Here is a 19,556-nt window from a genome sequence, read left to right on the forward strand (position 1 = left end):
TGTCTCTAAATCTTACCCTCCCCAAGCAATGGGGCTTGCCAGCCCCATTGCCGCATCTGAGGGGAGTCTGCATGGAACCACTTTTTAAAATTCCTCTGACCCAAAAGAAAGAAAACTCCTGCTGTGCTTGTATGAATGCACGGAGACAAAGCTCAAAAACCTCAGCAGCTTCCAACCCTCAAGGCTGTTTTTTCTGTGTACACCGGGAAATTCTCCCTCCAGCTCACAAGACTTCTCTTTTCAATTTTTCTGGAAAACTGGCCGAATACAATCCAAGTGCAAAAAATTTCAGCTAGTGCATGGAAAAATGGTTCGAAGGGACCAGTTCATACCATAGTCCTTAAGCATTTCTGTAGATGGAGCGGGGATCACTCTTCCAATTAGCCATAGGCCTTTAAGTGTACACCAAAAATCCCACAGAAAATCACCTTGAATGGGCAAACTACACTTCCAACATATTTATATAGCAAGTAGTTAGTAAAAGTGTACATTTTTAATGTACATCTTAATGAAATAAAGAATCAATGGCATATCTGAACTGTATATATGTGTACTTAAATAAACCTGCATGTACATAGACACTAGAGAGTAAATTGACCTACCTGTATTTGTTCTCTGAAGGTAACACCGTACATACACTCATACTCTCGGGCCGCACGACTCCCAGATCTGTTACCTCCAGCTCTAGGACCACCCAGGTTCTCCCGTCACCTGTGACATTTTGGGGTGTGCAGGATTGCACCCGCAAGGGTGAACCACCGGGGCTCTGGCTGTCTTCACAGTGCAGCCGCCCCTGCTCTCCCAGAGGAGAGCCACAGGGATGCTGCCCGGCTGAGCTGACACAAGCCCAAGGTGGGTCGGCTGCCAGTTATGCCTCCAACCACGGCATGACCAGCAACAGTGCTTCTAAAGAGAAAGACATTTAGGGAGCCTGGTGTCACAGCAGGGTGCTTAGGGTCGACTCCACCCCTGCTCGCAGCATTTTGGGGAGGGTTCCTCTGACTGCTAAGAGATGGTTGCAGTGAGGGTGTCTGCATCTGAGCGTGTCGCCCCGGCTCTCTTTAGGGCGCAGGTCATCTCCTTCTGAAGCAGATGCTCAGGCTTGGCCGCAGGAGTTACACCATGTGCCAGGGGAGCTACGTGAGCTCAGGCGCAGGCACCCTCCACGTAGGCACATACCACCAGTCGAGAGGAAGCCCTCTCTCTTGCAAAGCACTGAGCAGACAAAATCCCTCCTAATAGTTGAGCAAGGCAGCCTCTTAAAGAAGAGACAAAGAAAGAACTGGAAAAGCAAGGGCAATTAAAGGTAGAAATCAGACACCATCTTTGGAAGAGGTTCTGAAAGAGCTTTTTCGTTTTTAAACCAGATTTTTTTGTAAATCTCTGGATCTCATCCTTTGGGGCTTGCTACCCACCCTTCTAATAAATATCATTTACCACCAACAATAAAGTCTCCCACATTAAAAAGCTCTCACTAAATAAAAACCTTCTACTGAAAAAGCTTGGCTGAGTTAGCTTGGCAAAAATAAGGAGCTATGACTACTCTCCATAAATACATCAGCGGATAAACACCAAAAACTATTTAAGTTAAAGGACAATGTTGGCTCCAAAACAAACCAGGAATGAACCGGCCACGAATTAATTCAAACTAGAAATTTAAATAAAGTTTCTAACCATTCAAAGGCAGTGAAGTTCTGGAATAGCCTTCCAAGAGCAAAAGTGAAGGCAAGACATGGAACCAATTTTGAACTGAGATTTGATTAGTTTGTGACAGAATGGTCTGACACAGCATTTGGCTGGACTATTCAGCTCAAGAGTTTCCCTTCTAGACCTTGTTTTCTATTAGAAGAGAATATTAAAAAAATCTTTAACTAGTTGCATCACACAGCAACCACCCAAGACAACATGGGCACATTAAAAATGTACAGGTACTGGGAAGCGGGAAGGTTAACTGCAAAATTTATTTTACTGTTTCTCCAGAACTATTGCAGATAGACTGGAAAGAAAAAAAAGGGGGGGAGGGGAGAGGGGGGTGGAGAAAAAGAGGGGAAAAAAAAAAGAAAAAAAAAGACTGGAGCAAACACTTGAAGTTACCAGCACTGCTGCAGGAGGATCTGTCATGTAGGGCTGCAAGAGGGAAGCTTCCTGATTGCAGAAGAGCTGCTGCCTCGCTGATCCCTTGGAGACAACAATGACTTGAACCACTCACAGCAATGCTGCGTATTCTCTGCGTTTGTTCTCTGAAGAACAGCTTGTTCTCTCTGAACAATGAAAAGGATTCCAGGTCAGTATGGAAAAATTATTATGTGCTAGTTCTCAGTGATTAAAGGGAGACTTGGAGATTTAATAGCCTGCTACAGTCGGTCTCCAGGAGCGCAGGGCAAAATATTCTAGCCAGCAAGGGACAAATGACACCAAACCCCATCTCCCGGGTTGTCTGTGTCTGGGAACCTGTTACTTGCTGGAGAGTATGCAATGCTAAATCTAACCTAATCTGTAGGGATGAAAATCTCACTCAAGTCCCACCGGACTTTAATGCAAGACTGGCAGTTTTCTTCTCAAATACCTTTCCTTTCCTAACACACACATACACACTTGCGTGCCCGCAAAGCCCTTCATTGCCAGGGCTTAAGGACCAGAAAGAGCGGAGAGGATATATGCAGCCATGCCAACCTTTAGAGAACAAACACCTTAACGGACAGATGAAAAAAAAAAAAAAAAAAGGAAAAAAAGTACTGTGCCATGATAGTCCATATCTAAGCAATGACCTTGTTTACACAATGTCTGAGATTCGTTATGCTTGTATAGGCAGCTGTAGGCATCGGTATATGAATATGAAATCTGAAAGTCTGTCCACTGGAAAGCAAACAAGAGCATCCTATTTCCTGGGTGCGAGCTGAGCCTCCGCCTCCGCCAGCTCTCAGCCATCTCCTCGGCTGGGCCACCGAGAGCTCTGCACTAAGTGCCCAGTTTTTGCACGCGCGCTCTCTCGTGTGCTGTGCTCAAAGGTCTCATTTATGGCAGTGCTTTATCACCATGTGCTGCTCCTGAGGTTTGCATCAGGCCGGCCCATGGGTTTTTAAAGACCAAAAATTTCTTCTCAAGGATAAGAGCAGATCCTCCAAAAGCTGGTGGTTTGAGTTCAGTCTGTTTCTGAAAAAGAACACAGGTGTCAGAGATGCTCTGGCTTGCTGCAGGGGCCGGGCCTGTAACCCAGGTGGGGTGCTGGGTGGGGAGGAAGGGGTGCAGGAGTGCCTCGGGATGGGCAAAATTGGGAGCCTTGGAGTCAGCTGTGGAGAAAGGCCAGCCTCATTCCGAGGGGCCAGGAAATCTAAAAATCCTCACGGGAGCGGAGCTGGGCTTTGGCCAGTAGCAGGGCTAAGGCGGGACGCAGCCCGCAGCAGTCTGAAGCTGTGCGTGCCCTCACTGGGCACATCCTGCCTCTGTGCCACGGGGGGTGACGGGACCACCTCGCTCTGGGTGGCATAAAGCCCCACTCAGAGGGTGCTAGCAGGGGCACGGCCATTGCCCCGGCGCAGGCATAAAATCTGGCCCAGCACCCTTCCCCAAACTATTCCCGCTGCAATGCCCCCCCAGCCCGCTCCTGCAGCCGCAGCCGCTCCCCAACAAGGTGCACAGGGCAGCACACATCCAGACCTCTCAGCTGCAAGAAGGGCAAGGCCCCATTTAAACCCACGCTCCATCTCCTCTGCATTAGACAGGGCAAGGAAGCAATGAATTTTAGTGGATTTTTAAAATTTTTTTTTGGTTTTGTTTTTTAAGGCCTGCAGCCATGGCAGAAGCATGTGGGAGGCTCCAAAGCAAGGCAGCGGGGCTGGAGAAGATCCCAGCTGCCCAGCACGCCAGCAAGGGACTGCGTGCATGGAGCAGGCGAGGGGCCGTGCAGCTCGCGGCGGGACAGGGCAAGCGCTCGGCCATCCCCATCTGGTGGGAACCCAGCCAGGGAGGAAACGGCCCCCAGCTGCACTTCTGAAGAGCCCACGGAGGGCTTGGAAACCACCTCTCCTCTCCTCCACACACACGTGCACACACACGCACATGCCTTTCGGAAGCGAGTCCTGGAGGAGGGGTAGGGCCAGCAGCTGTAAACAACCCTCCATGTCCTCTCCCTCTTTGCAGCCTCCATCTTAAACACCGAAGCCTTGCCCCACACCAAAGACAGGTGCTCACATCTGGAGAGCTGGCAGTGGGAGAGGGAAGGGAGGAAGCTCTTGCCTGCGCAGTTAGGCACGGGTTACATCTGCTGCCTGAAGCCAGGGGGAGGCATGGAAGGAGCCTGTGGCATGGGGGACAGCAGCCAGGCCCCCTCCTTCCCAAATACCCGTCCCCTTCATAAATAAACCCAAGGGAGACCTTCCCCTGGGGCAGGTAAAGGGACCGGACACTCCTGCTGGTTTTACTTAGGCTTTAAGTAAAGCCAGGATTTGGCTTCAGAGCGGAGCCAGCATCCAGTGACCAAGGCAGGCAGGGGTGGGCAGGCAGCGGCACTCACAGCATCTCACCAGACCCTCCTCATCCTCCTTCCCTGGGGTTTCCTCACCACTTCCTCAGTTAAATCCCAATCAGCAGGAGCAGACACTAAACCCTTCCCTAAAGCCTCAGTTTCCCAAATGGGAAACGCTCAGTGCCCCACGCTCGCCCAAACCCTCCCGGGGAGCCAGCCCTGCCCGAGGCGGGGGTCTTACCGAGCCGCGCGGCGGGTGGCGGGCCGGGGGCATCGGGGGTCCCGGCACCACCTTCCTGTCCACCCGGCTCCCACGACTCGCTGCTCTCCGACACCTCCGAGCCGGCTTCGCACGGCCCTTTCCGGCTTCCCGCCGTCTCGCCGGCGCAGGCCTCCTCGGGGACGGTGCCCCTGCTCTCCTCCTCCGCCTTGACCGCAAACCACACCTTGAGCTGCTGGGTGCTGAGGTGGGAGCGCTCGCAGAGGCCGGGCAGGTCCTCCTCCCGCAGCCCCTTGTGCTTCTCGTAGTAGTCCTCCAGCACCTCCCGACCTGTGGGGCTGACCTCTACCAGCCCCGGGGGGAAAACCCCCCGCCTGTAGTTCTCATACCACTTCAGCTGCCCGTTCTTGTAGCCGTACCGGCTGTCCCCGAACCAGCGAATGACCTCGGCCCGTGGCAGACCCGTCTGGGAAACGATGGCGTCGTACTCCTGGTTCGTGGGCCGCTGGGTCTGCACAAACATTTGCTTCAGCAGATGCCGCTGCTGGGCCGTTTTTTTAAAGTTCAGTTTGGTTTTCGGAGGGGTGGGTGGCCGGCTAGAGCTGCCGTCCCCTTTCTCGTTTGTGCCGGCCCCTGGTAACTCGCTTTTGCCGTTGGACTCGGTCACTCGCAGGTTCTTCAGGTTGATTTTGATGGGACTCACTTTCCGCTCCATCGAGTTGGGGTTGTTGCCGGAGGCGTCGACTGAGCCGTTTTCGCTTGTGGCCCTCAGCTCATCCGAGGAGTCTTCCCCTTCCCCACCACCATTTTCCGCTTCCTCCTCCTCCTGCCGAGCTGCCTCCTCCACTTTCTTATTTTCCTCTGCCACCTTCTTCTTCCTCCTCTCCGAGAACCAGCTATCAATCTCCCTCCGTGTCATCTTCGTTTCCCCCCTCAGGCGGTTCACCTCTTCCTCCGCAGGAAGGGGATTTTGGGCAAAACTGCTCTCCAGGGCTTTCAGCTGCTCCGGCGCCCGCTCTTTGTACTTGGTCGGCGTGAAGTCGGGCGCCTGGTGCCATGACTGCCGCCGCGGTGGGTGGTGAGGGGCCGGCGCAGCCGCCGCGGGGCTCAGCTCGGCTCCTCTGGGCGAGACATCGAGGGTTATTTCGGGCAGGGAATCGAGAGCACTGTCTCCAGGGAAGACGGCCCGGCCACCTCTCACGTTCCTGTAGTGGTACCTCCTATCGCTGAACCATTTTCGAATCTCCTTGGTGGAAAGGCCCGTGATTTTTGTCAGCCGCTCGACTTCGGCCTGGCCAGGGAACTGATTTCTGCAGAAGCTGCCCTTCAAGGCCGAGAGCTGCTCGTGGGACTTCTTGTTTTTGTAGACGTTGGGATCCAGGAAGGTCTGCGAGGAGATCGCTGGGCAGGCGGTGAGCAGCGACTGGCCGCTGTTGACCACCTTCACCCCCGATGCATTGCTGGAGCTCACCGTGCTGTGCTGTGCTGCCGGCTGTGGCTTGGGGACAGAAGTCACCGCCAAGGTGAAGGAGGAGCTGGTGCCCTTCAACCCATTTGCCATGATGGGTTGCGTGACCAGCAGCCCTCCCGTCCCCTCCGGCTGCCCCACCACGTGGCCCGGTAAAGTCGCCTGAATAAGATGGGGGACGCTCCCAGGATTCGCAACGAGAGGTGTGTTCAAAACTGTAATGGTGGGTTGTGGCACAGACTGAATAACGGTGTTGAACATCTTCTTCCTGGCGTCTTCAATCTCCTCTGGTGACCAGCTGATGCCTTGCTTCAACCTCTGGGCAGTGAACCAGATCTTCAGCTGCTCTTCTGGGTACTTCGTCACCACAGTCAAGTAGCACAGCTCAGCTTTGGTGGGGTAGGGGAACTTGTGGAAAGAGTTTTTCAGGAAGCTGTTGGAGTCCATGGCGGCGTTGTACGTTGGAATGCTGCTCAGAGGAATCATCACCTTGGGAAGTGACTTGGATGTAGGTAGCTGCTGATGCAACGGGGGTTGCTGCTGCAGTGACACAAGTTGTGCAACACCTGCCTGCAGAACAGGCATGTTTCCTATGATGGAGCCATTCACTATATGAGATGATTTTGTCGAACTTGCAGTGGGCTGACTGACCGGCATGGACCCGTTTGCGAATGAATGCTCTCCATCTTTCACCTCCGACTCACCGCCCAGCTGACTTGACACATTCTCCTTCAGTGTGTGGATTTTTTTGGCCTCTGGTTTACCTTTCATTATCTTCATGATGGGGGTTTTAGTAATGATAATTTCAGACTGGCCATCCACCCCTTCTTCAGGGACTTCTCCCGGAAGGTCATGGCTGCTGACGGCCTCACAGAGACTTTGCTCCACAGTTGTACGATTGTCCTGCTTAGCCACCCTCCAGATGAAGCTTGTTTCACCAGCGTGTGACTCTGCATTGTGGTGCAAGAGCCCTTCGTGGCTATTTGCCAGAAAGTTGCACGCAACACATGCAAAGGCAGGGTCCTTGCTAAAGTCTAAGTGCTCAGAGTCCAAGTGCCCAAAGAAGTGATGAACATCTTGAGATCCAAAGTCACAAGACTTGCAGATATAAGTGTCACTATCAGCAATACCACGGTGCCCATTAGACAAAGCTCCATTATTACTGTTACTGGCACCAGCATCGCTAGCTGCTGGCCCTTCCGCAGGAGCATCTTGTTGCGTTCCTTCACGATCATCTTCTACAGCGTCCAGTTCAGTCTCCTGAAGCACCAGTGTTTTTACTGGTATCATGCAGGGAGTTGTGGATTTTCTTTTGCTAGCCATCACTACAGTTGATCCAGAAGATTATTTTTCTTTCATTTACATTAAATTCAAATTTAAAAAGCGCTATTGCAAGTGCTCTGTGGTCTAGATTCCAGCATATTCATGATGTCCAAAAGAGTTGTCAAATATTGACAAATGTTCATATTTGCCACTGAACCTGAGGACAAGGGAGAGGGAGGAGGGGTTAGTTCTCTTGGCATTAGACAAAGCACAACTGTCCTGGTATTTAGCTGTTTCACTTGATAAATCATTTTCAGCCTCTTTTGCTGGAAAAATTTAACCTGACCTTGGATTTACTGTATTTTCACACATACAACCTGTGAATTACTTGTTCAAAAACAAACACACAAACATGCCTCTTTTACAGCCCACATCAAATTCTCATTTGAAGAGGAAAACCACTGAAATTTCCCCTCACCCTGCCCTGCCAAGACCCGTCACTGGTGTTTCAGCAGGAAGAGCAGTGCCTGGGCTCCCTGCGCACCCAGGCTCCCAGCTCAGCAGCATCCAGGAGGCGATATCAAGCACGGTTACCCTGGGAAAACCACCTGCTTTCCATCAGAAAAACCTGATGAAAAATCAACGCGTTCCCCACAGAATGTTTTGATTTCTTCAAAATTGGCATTTTCCAACCATCCTGTCGGGAAGCTTCTCACCAGCTCAAAACACCATGTCTGTGCCAATGGCTTCTGCCTGCAGAGACACCTGGAGCTCTGCTGCAGGGAGCAAGGAGGCTGCAGCCAGCTCCATATATTTTAGCCCTCCTTGCAGAGCAAGCCTGCAAAGCATTTGTGAGATTACCTCCCCACCCTATGCACACTTTGTTGCTGTTTTAACAGCATCTGTTGAGTCTTCAGCTGGAGCTGCAAGAGAAGGTAAGGCCCCAAAACTCAAGGGCAGCATCACACACATGTTCCTGGCTCCCAGCCTTCCCCTCCCACCATCTTTGCAGCTTTTGGCATTCTCACAACTCAGTGTACTGGGCATACTTCCTAAGAAAGTGCAACTTCTCTGCAACACAAGCCCATTTTTCTGGGCTTGGGGTGACCAGAGATCTGTCACATGAAAAAAATTCCCTCCCCCCCGCCCCCCTCCTTTTTCTTTTTCTTTTTTTCTTTTTCCTTTTTCTGAAGCTAAAGCAGTTCCTGATCTACTCCAGCCTGTTGAAGGCCACGGCATTAGCCACAACCTTATTCCTGGCCTGATGTAGCTTTGCCGTCTGCACGGCGGATGCTCCTTGCCTGAGATCACAACTGGAGTGCAGTAAAGCTGTCTGCTATAGCTGGCACCAGGAGTCACTTGCCTTGTGATGGTCCCAATGACAGGGAAGGCAGCACATCTGAGGGAGCAACATCTCTGCCTTCACCCCTCTGTCTACCTTTTAGACAGAAACTCTGCTTTTTTTCTTTTAAACACAGGGATAAAATGGTATTTTTCCAGATTGCAAGGTCACTTGGAAGCATATGGATGCACTGATTCATATTACAAAGACTCTGTGCCAGATCTTCCTCGGATTTACAGTAACAGCAATGGAGCTTTATAAAAACACTCATAAAAACTTGAAAAAAAAAAAAAAAAAAAGACCAACTTACCATCCTACCAGATGACTCACAGAGGTAACTCCTATCAGCTACAGCAGTTGTGCACCAGTAGCTTTCTCATATCAGATATTCTGAGCTGATCTCATGCACCAAGAAATGCAGATCGGGCAAATGACTTTGTGGTGCTTATGCAATACCTCCTCTGCTTATTTTTGTCAGTAGCTTTTAGAACAGAGGAGTGAAAGGTCCTAATGCAAAAAATCAAATGGAGGAAGTACAGTTTTACTTCCTTAACTTCATTAGAAAATTTTAAAAAAATTGTTCTGAAAGCTGACATAATTTTTTCCAAACAGGAGAGCCCGGATGGCCAACTCTGGCCTCAGCAACTCTCAGGCACCGTTTAAAAGACTGACGGGAAAACGTAACTTCCCGTTAATGTGGGCTGATCTGAGATTACAAAACAGTCCTGTAAATAGCGTTAGTCATCGCTGAACTTGGCATCAGAAAAGACTGTTTGCTATGCTAAAGCTTCATGAAAAGCTAGAAATTATAACTTTAAAAAAAATATCTATAAATAAAAAAGGTATTAAAGCTGTGATCTGGATTTAGACAGTGCAAGTTGCATGCTCTCAATACCTGCTTTATGCCACTCTCATCCCACCTTTTCGTGGTTAGTCTTTCCCTCTGCAGAGGGCCAGAAAGTTATTCATTAGCATTAGCAACTCGAATACTTGGATGACTATGAATGGGCTTTGCTATTCACAGGGGAACAGCATCCATTTGACACCAATCCTAAGATCCTCATTTTTGATGCTAAGTTAAATATTACACAATCTAGCAGGGTACGATGACCTTTCCAAGTCCAGTCAATTAGGAAAAAAAACAATAAGACCAGCCTGAAGGCTACAAAATATAGCTTTAAAGGCTGAAAGGAGTTTCGTGTCAGGGAAGCAATGGTAAAAGGGAATTCTTATTTAATTTTATTCTGCAGCTCTAACACAGGCCAGGGAGAAACTGCTAGGCCCTCTGCAAGCGTTTTCATTTCCACCAATCTCCTGATAGAGATCCAGTTCCAGAGTCTCCATTACCGAGACAGTTCTAGTCCCAGACAGACCTTACCTAGTGTTTATGGAGTTGCCAGATATCAAAAAGATGATTTTTATCTGTCAACAGAGTAAATTTGATACAGAGCAACGGAGACACACAAAGACCCCCATTGTGCCACGTCAGTGAAGTGCCTCTCCCAAGCATGCCATCACTATTATTTTGGGTAAACATGAATGGCCTGACCCACCTATGGAGAACCTAAAAGCTCTGCATTTCATTTACCAGCACATTTGCATCAAGCTCCGTGCTCTCTCCAACAACTTTTGTTAAAAATGCAATCAAAGCGGCCCCAGCCGCCAAAGCTCTCCTGCTGGGGCTCCAATATTAATGCCACCTGAGAACACAGATTGCAAATTTAGCTGGAAGTGAATCACAGTGCCAATTTAGTGAGGAAAAAAAATTAATCAAGTGTACTGTTCGTCCATTTCATTTCCATGGTACAGTTGCATAACCGCATGTTTGGAGCATGTTTTATTCACTGCTTACCTTCTGGAATGCACTAATACTTTAATACACCACTAATATATAACAGAATGGATAATTCACCGATTTCTCCGTCATTAAAGTAAGTGAGGCTATTTTAATGGATAGGGTAAATTAATGGCAGAAAAATTAATCAATTAAAAACCAGCCTTACAGCAGAGCTCAGTATACCACCACTGTGAATGTCTCAGACTAATTTGTACAGCCATGTGTGAAGAACTTGATTTCCTGTGTGTTATTTTATGATGAACTGGAGCAAAGAGACATTAGCTGAATGGAATAGCTACCTGGCAGCCAGGAAGGCAAAGGGATTGTACTTAAATTGATGGTTCCTATTTAATTTATACCTGCTAATTTAATAGTGAGGTAGCAGAGTAAGCAGGTCAAATGACCTGTCCACCTAAACCTGCCACTGCTGTTGGAAATTTGAGGGAAAACTGACTCAAAGCAGAGTCAAACCAATTTGGTCTCAGTGATGCTCCCAGAGAAACTAACGCTGGAAGGAAAGGCAGCCCAAAGGCTCCTTTGGCCAGGTCAGATCCCAGACCAATACGTGGCTGGGGGTACATTTCTCTCATATCTAAAGCACCAGGAACTGACCCTGGGGCTGATGTGTGTTCACTCACACGGACAGCGAGACAACTATGCATCCCCCGCTCCTGTGACAGGGACGAGCAGCCTGGCCATTGCACAAGGCAGGCATGAAAGCAGGTGAACAGCTTGGGTTGGGTTGGGGTTCCCCATCCTTGATGTACGGCCGTGATTGCTCATCTGCACAGCACCCAACTTAAAACAGTTAAAAAAAAAAGTCACCAAAGGAAGGCTCTGCTCCACTGGTAGATGCAATTTTACACTGTTATCACCACATCATGGCTACAGGGACAGCCAGGTTGGTGGCCATCCATCAGTTTCTCAAGGGTTGCAGCTCAGAAGTGACAAGTCCCATATGTGGGCCCAGCGGCAAGGGCAGCGGAACTGCAGGCTACTGCCCTGCCCGCATCTGCCCGTCTCTCGTCCGTGCAGGAGGCGAACAAAGGCCACAGGCTGGCGACCCACCTCCAGCTTACAAACAAGCAGAACAAGTAGGAGCACCACAAGATGTGCTAGGCTGTGATTTCAACTACCCCAGCTATTCAGAACATAATAATAGAGGAGGAAGATGGAAACTGTTAAATCTGGGGTCCCAATCTATGAGAACAGCGCAGCATTTCTGCTAGAGACAGCCCAAAACCTGCAATGCTGCTATGAGCATTCCCCTCCTGCAATGTTCCCTCTACCAACCCTCCTTCCTCCCCAGCACAGGAACCTTCCTATCCCCATCGGCAGGTCCAGGTACACACCACTAACCCTCTGCAGAGCAGCTTTGCCTCCACTGAGGAAAACAATGCTGAGACCGGTCAAAGTGAGCCTAGCAATTTCAGAAAATTTACTTCTGCAGAGATTAACAAAAGGAGGTTTCGAAATTTGCACTGCTGAGTATGAACTTTCAGCTTTTTCCAGCTTGGCTGGATATAACTGGTTTGGTTTTAAATGTTTCAGTGAATTAATGAGTTAGGTTGTTAATGCAAAACATTCATTCCGCATAGTGCCAAGGTCCCCAGTTAGAAGATTAATTTTTGTGACCTTTTGCAAACCTCGCCTAGAAACAACAACCAGAAAACCCACCAGGCAGCATCACCGGCCAGCCAGCGCACAGCTGGGCACAGCAGCTCCGGTCCCACTGCCTGGGCATGGGGACAACAGGACAGTTGCCCTTCTCTGCCCCCAGCCCAGCCAACCCTGGGTGCCCAATGCTCACAGCAGGGACAAGGCTCCACGTGGACACGTAGGATGGCTACGTGCTCTATTGTGGGCTCCGGTGTTTGATGCAGCTCTGCTGAAGAGTGAATGCTCACATAAAAAAAAAAATTTAAAAAAATCAACAGCAAAATAGAAGTAAAATAACAGTTTTCTCAACACTTTTGGTGCCTGCTAGGCAGGCAGACACACTCCCCAGGTCAGAGACAAAGTTGATGTTTCTGTCTCATACGAAGCCAAGCACAATATTGGCACTTTAAATAATAGCGGTTTGTTTTCAAGCTGAAACTCTGCAGGCCCCAGCTGATAGCATAATATTGGGGGGGGGGGCGGGGGGGGGGGGGATATCAAAAGAGGAAAAAAAGAAGTTGATGTTTGAGATTTTTTGTGTCTCCCATTTGGGATCTACCTCCAGCCAGGCCCAGAAGATGCACGTCTGTCTTTGGGAAGTCCACAGATGACTTCCCATCTCCCATCTCCCCACCGGTAATTAGCAAGTAAAGGCCAGTAAACAAAAGATCCCTGTGGCCAGCACCAACAAGTGGGTGCTCTCTGCAACACCCAGACCCGAGCCGCCTTCCCCTTCCCAATGTCAAGCACCCCAGAGGGAAATCCCACCATGTTTCACAGCAGGTTCCCCCGACCACAGCAGACACCCCGTTTGCTCCAGGCAGTGCTGGGTGCCAGCTCAGTAGCCTGGGACTGGGTGCATTTACCTGGGTGCTGGGGAGGGGAGGAAAAACAGGTCCACGTAGCAGCAAGCGCAGGTGTACGAAAGGCACAGCCCCATGGCCGCCTCTGTTGCCAGCCACGGCAGTCCTGGGATTCTATTTCTCTTCAGTTGGTCATTAATATTTGTTCTGCATTTAGAGTCTCTTTATAAGAAGTCATGTAGGAGTTTCACCAGTTTTATTAATTTATTGCCAAAATGTGCCCAGTATGGGCTGGCAGAAGAGAGGAAGGCTGGAGGCTCCTGCACCCTCCAGACCCAGGCGAGAAGGGGCAAAGGCTTGCTCCCTGGCCAGAGGCTACCCCACACCAGCTCTAACCTGGGTTTCATCACCATGGACTTGGAGTTACAGGCTTTGGTTACAACAAAAACATAAAGCATGGGGAAAGGGCATACAGCAGCATCAGCAACAGCTTCGAGGACACAGTCCCCTGCCAGGAACAGGACAGCTATTGCTAATCCATCCCAGGGACACACTACGTGGGTGGACATGCTCTGGCAACTCAGCAAAGACCTCTCCAGGCTACATCCCTGTGATTCAATAGGGATAGACACAGTTAGAAGGAACAGCCCACCTCTCCAGACCAAATCCCAACTTCCAGGTGCACACGGGACCTCTCTTTTAGCTGCAGCAGCATAGCTCTCTAACAGAAAAGAAAAGGCAAGATTTGGCAGGACTGACCTCCTATCTTCCCAGTCTGTGGCTGTGCGTGCTGGCTAGCTGGGGTCCAGCATCCTCCAGGAGTAACTTTGCAAAGACTGCAGCTGGAAGGGAAGTCACGGGGTGGGATCATCTCCAGCAGCCTAAAAATGCCAGCAGCAGAGCATCATGCTGGCTCCCAGTAATCGGTGCACATCTCCATGCCATGCCCTTGCCTAGGGCTTGCACCTGTAGGTAGCATCTGCCACTCAGAGCTTGGTCCATAATGCAGACCAAGGTCGTGACACACTTGATTTTTGGGGGGTTTAACCCTGTACTGGACTGCAAGTTCCCATGAATGAACAGTTAACGAGAATTTCCCCTCCAGAGCAGATCGCTACTGCACTAACACTGCAGGCACTCAAAATTCAGGTGCTCTCAACAAGAACAGGGAAAGCAACCAGCAATAAAATAACCGCAGCCCGATAAAGCCACGCAGGCAAGAAAAGTCTCTTCACATCTTATTATTTTGCACTGCACAAATGTACAAACACATGTACAAATTTCAGCAGTTTTGAGCTTCAAGCAGCATCACATAGTCAACATTTGTACTAAGGAACAATTTCTCTTTATGTTGACTGGTCAGGGTGCTTTGTAGCTTAAGCCCGGCTTTGAAAATGTGGGTACAGTCTAAAGGCAGTGGAAGCCAGTTGACCAAACAATCGTATTCATTCTCCATTACTTGGCAGGCCTAGAGTAGAAAAGCGTCTTTTCCATTTAGGCTAGTTAAACAGAGCTATTCATTAAAATTTCGCCTTTCTACAAACTGCTGTACTTCTCCATTTAAAATTTGCCTTTAAGATCTCTCTCCTCTGCCCCACAACACTCCTCCTCATCCTGTTTCAAGTTGTCACCCATTTACGAGCTGCGTTTTCGAATTGCTCTCATGCTTCCATAACAGCAGTAACTTGCCTTTGCCGTGGTTACCTGGGCAGAGGCTGGCTTGCTGCCTTTGCACTCAGGGACTAATGGTAATTATCTCCACTTTTTTTTCAGAGGAGCACAAAACTGAGTGAGATGGAAGGCTAGAAAGGGGCGGCTGAAACAGAACGCGATTAGAGTATAAAAATAGGTCACTAGGATAATATAACCTTTAGACTATTGGCAATGTGCCCCCCTTAGAGACAAGCCTGCGTGCTATATTTCAGGAGGATGTCAGGAATAAAAAAAAAAAAAACAAAACAAAAAACCAAAAACCAACACACATCAAAACAAAACCACTGATCATCCCTCGGAGCTTTGCATGCTTCTGTTTGAACATGACTAACATTAATTCACTCACTCTTTTTACTCTGCCCTCATCCATTTGATCAAGCACAAAATAAACGTTACGCAATCATACCATTAACATCTTCCAAAAAAATAATAATCGCTTTTGGCACAGAGGCTTCATTACAGATTTGCTCCGAGTTACACTACCTTAGCAGGGTTCACAGTCCCAGCATCCCAGGGACCTACCTCCATAGCTTCAATCCTCACATTTTGTCCATGCTGCAAAACATTCCTGGCATTCCCCCAAAGGAAAAGGTCCAGCAGACAGATAATCATCTCTCAACAGAGCCAGCTCTGAGGTTAATGCTACCAGCAGAGGACACCAGATAGCATTAATGGAGCTTCAAGAAGTCCCTCAGCTCATCGGTATCTGGGTCTCCCATCACCTCACACTCAGCTGGTGAATACCAGCGGGTTGGTTTGTGCCTGAACAGGACAGTATGAGAACATCGGTCATGTTTATAAATGCACAGGAGCTCCGATTTCAGTCCCTTGTGCTTTCTCTAGGAGGTTTTCTTTTTGCTTGCATTGTCAGGGATCCGTTTGTGATTGCAGCTTGATCACAGGCACCTCAAACAGCCCCACGCAGGTCAGTTATACTCTGCCATGTCACGTTGGGACTTGCTACATGCCTTGCAATCCCACACTTAAAGCTTATTATCAAGCAACACCATTTAGGTAGGACAAGACCAGCTTTGGCAGATGCAGCCTTTTGGAATGCATGTGAAAAGGGGTAGGTTACACATAAAATATAGTTCTTTTTATTATCTGAAATTGCTACACTGGCTCTAAGCCAAAAAACTATCAGGGACCTCAGAATAAAGACTCCCGGTTTCTAAATCAAACTGAGAACCAGAGGTAGATCTTGGTCCCTGTTAAATTTCTGACAAGGGTACTCGAGTCTTTTAAATCAGCAGGAAATGCTCAGCCCAGCTGGTGAGAAGTCCACAGGTACGAGCACCTGGATGGCAACAGAGCACACAAAGCATAGAAACCCACCGTGCTCTCAATGCTGCTGCAGCCTGCCCATTCCCACAGAGTCATTTCGGGGGAAGTCTCTGAGCCTGTGTTTCTGAAGCACTTTTGCTCACAACCCCACTTCCAGGTTGGCACATCCACCTCCATATGGGTGACCCTATTTGGAGGCCAGCACCCCCAAATTTGGGAACCACAGCTCTAGATGCTAGCACAACTGTTATTGTTAAAAGAAAAACAGCGTCAGCTTTTATACCAGCACCAAAATGATCCCACTGCAGAACCAAAAACCCAACAGCCTGCCAGGGGATCACACAGTTTTCTCACCAAGCATCCAAGTCCCTTGTGCAACAAAGAAACGCTTGCTGAAGACAGACTGATCACCAGTTACTGAGCGGCCACGTAAGGGACAGACCCGCAGCAATTCCAGGGAAATAAAGAGTGTCCAGAGCTTTAAAACAAGATGTGGGTGGGAAGGACTAAACCAAGCTACTAAATAGTACCAGACAGCAAGCGTAGGGCGCTGGAGCTGATCATCTGCAGCACAGACTGAAGACTATTAGAGTGCTGCAGCCCCTTCCCAGCTGAGCATTTTTGGATTACTTCATCCACCGTGCCCTTTTGCAATATGCTAGCTTCTAATGCTGTGTTACGTTCTGGCTCAGCATCAGTTCCCATTCCCCCACTTACAGTTGCTATAACCAAAAAGACAACTGCAAAATACTTCAGCTGAAAGCAAGGAAACAGGGTCTGGCAGGTTGGGATTGTGGATTTTTTTATCGCCCCCCCCCCCCCCGAATCCTGCTTCAGAGTCGTCCTTTCAGACCTTGAGCACAGCCGATGGCTTTTGCAGCTTATTGAGTCCGCTGGTTTATGGCAATGTTTTTCTGCTCACTGAACTGGCTCATTCTTTTAGCAGAACAAACTGTTCCACGTTGAGGCAGGAGTTGGCTGTGTTTTAACAAAGGATTTTTCCCTTCTGACAGTGTTTTGCAAAAGACCCAAAAAAAGGAGTTTGAAGCCAAGTTACAAAAGGTCAGGAGAGGCGAGTCAAGCACTGGGTGTAGTTCCTGTATGTCACAGCCAGTCAAGGAAATGGGTGGGGAGAAGAGGAATGGCATTTTGAGCTGCAATAATATGTATAAAGTGATATTAATGAGGAATGGGCTTTTGAATGAGGATGGCAAGTACGCAGGCACTATAATTTTTGCTACAAAAGAGCAGGCTTGTTAGGTAGGCTGAGGTCTCCACAATCATTTATCCATTTGAAGTAGGCATTTGAGAGAGTTCAAGTAGCACTAGAAGCAAGAAAAAGGCAGTTTTATTTGCTTCCCCTCCCCAAGCTGATTTCAAGGAGCTACCATACTCTCATCTCTGATCAACCAAATGAATATTCAAAAGGCTTTTGCCAAGCAAACGCCAGTCAATCACCAGCACAATGCTGGGGGAAAGAAATACTGGGCTGAGGCCTCTGTGTGGGATTGGCACCTTGTCCCCCCAGGCTCTGCCCTAGCATCCCAACCATTTTTAATGTGGGGCAAGGTACTCCTGCAGAAGTTTGCTGGGTGCATGGCTGCTCTGTCTGCTGCTTTGCCTACTCCTTTCCCTGCCACGCAGCACGACAACACTGCTAGAGCAGAGCTGCTGCATGGAGGCTAAGCATCCACTCGCGAGGGTGCTATGGGGTGGGGAAGGTCCCTGGCACTGTGGTCCCATCAACACAGCCCTCCCTAGGGAGGTGACGACAGACCTTCCCTCTCCTCTTCTGGAAGCTGGGACCACAAACTTTTTTGGCATTGGATGGACAGGTTCCTGGTGAGGCCCCACTCCCTGTTCAGCAGCAGCAGCTGGTAGGGTCAGGGTCTTTCTGTGCTATGCATCGGGCATGGACAAACCAAGATGGCCAACTCTGGCCTTGCAGATGTTGGAAGGAGGGGAGCCAAGGGGATCTGCAGCAGTTGACAGTATGTCATGCCTAATACTCAAGCTCTTCCAGGCCTCAGAGGATCCCTGAATAGAAAGAAACCACCCACCACTGGAACACAGCCACTTTTGTGGCTGGAAGGGGCAGATGTTCAACACCATACAACAATGCAACACAACAGTTGAGACTCTAAGTGAAGAATGCTGCATCCACTTAAAACTGAAGAGGGAAATTAGGGACACCATCTAATTCTAAAACTACCATTTGGTCCCTATGCTTACAGTTCACATACCTACTCTGCAAGAGTGGCACAGGGTTTTCTTCCATTGCCTTAAATAGACAATACCATGGCCTAAAGCATTGAATCACAAGAACTTCAGAAGCATATGGTCAGTCTGGCAAGTGTTCAGCTCCTTCAGCTGGAACACCATTTTCCAAAAAGGTCTAGCTCCTTTTTAGTACCTAGGTAAGTGACAGACTTCCGGAAGTCCCCACTTCCCAAGAGGTCCTGCTGACATAGAGCAGGGCAGACCATTAAGAGCACTCAGCATCCTAATGCCCAAACCTTTGGCTGAAATATGCCTGATGAGAAGCTCAGCTTCTGAAGTCCTCCTCACTGCAGCCAACATTAGGTGCTCCACCGAGCTGCTGAGAAGAGCAGGCATGGAAAACTACATCATCCCTACCACCAAACCCTCATCCACTGAGCCCCAAGAACTCATAGGGGACAACCTTTTCCCTTTCTCTGAAATACTCACCAGTTCTTTTAGGATTTCTAGCAAGAGAAAAATGGATTTGGGATTTCATTTGTGATCTCTGTGGGCAAGATCCAGGTGTCTGAATTGTGCACCTGCCAGCCAGATGCAATCCTTGTCATCCGCTTTCTGGTTTAAAAACTGTATTTGTTCAAAACCATTTGTCAAGCCACCCTGGACAGTACACAGAGATACAGAACAAAGTTCAAGGGTTATTTGTGATATGAACCGTGCTTGTCAGGACTCTTCTCTTCCTCCAGCTGTTTAGTTGCATTACTTGGAATGGACTGTCCTTACTGGAGAGTCAATTATTTTTTTAGTTGAAAACTCACCATCCTCTGCATGTCAGCTGTAAGCTGAAAGCATCCCAGTTATTTACTGCTGGAAGCTAAAGGAATTTCCTTACTCTCAGAAGACAGACATTTAAAATTAGTTTCAAGTACAGTTGTGATAAACAAATAATGTTCGTCTCCTTTCCTTCTCCTGTTTTTTTGTTTATTTGTTTTTAAAATCACGCCTGCTGGTCTAACCAACCTTTTCCTTAGCTGCCCTCTGCAACTCCTCATTTAAAAATTCATTCACAAGGATGCAGGGGAACTACAGACATCTTCTGAGAAAAATCACCAAAGCCAGATCCCTGCTTTCAGAGCTTTCCCTTTGACACTTGAATCCCCAGGAACCTCATTTTTTTGAACACCGTTGAAAAAAACCCAAACCACTAAGTATTTGGGTTATTTTCCCCTTCCTCTGAAGGGTGGAAGGTTGGGAGTTGGGTTGTTGCTTTCCTACAGGGGAC

General features: G+C 48.7%; 1 protein-coding gene across 3 annotated transcripts in view; it reads right to left on the bottom strand.

Annotated features, from left to right (window-relative positions):
* Nucleotides 1-2,019: 2,019 nt before the first annotated feature.
* ZHX3 (zinc fingers and homeoboxes 3) overlaps nucleotides 2,020-19,556 on the bottom strand; it is a 47,093-nt gene continuing 29,556 nt past the window's right edge. Inside the window, exons 3-5 of one of the 3 annotated variants that reach the window (XR_007508082.1) lie at nucleotides 4,707-7,633; nucleotides 2,769-3,153; nucleotides 2,195-2,261 (exon numbers count right to left, since the gene is read on the bottom strand). Coding sequence is in view for 2 of the 3 variants with exons in the window: in XM_049816571.1 (XP_049672528.1) it covers nucleotides 2,206-2,261; nucleotides 4,707-7,476 (2,826 nt within the window). In the remaining variant the exon portion in view is untranslated. Of the gene's footprint in view, nucleotides 3,154-4,706; nucleotides 7,634-19,556 lie in introns of all 3 variants that reach the window. The other 2 variants (XM_049816571.1, XM_049816573.1) reach the window with 2 other exon arrangements.

Source organism: Accipiter gentilis, chromosome 14 (assembly GCF_929443795.1).
Source record: "Accipiter gentilis chromosome 14, bAccGen1.1, whole genome shotgun sequence".
Lineage (NCBI taxonomy): Eukaryota > Metazoa > Chordata > Aves > Accipitriformes > Accipitridae > Astur > Astur gentilis.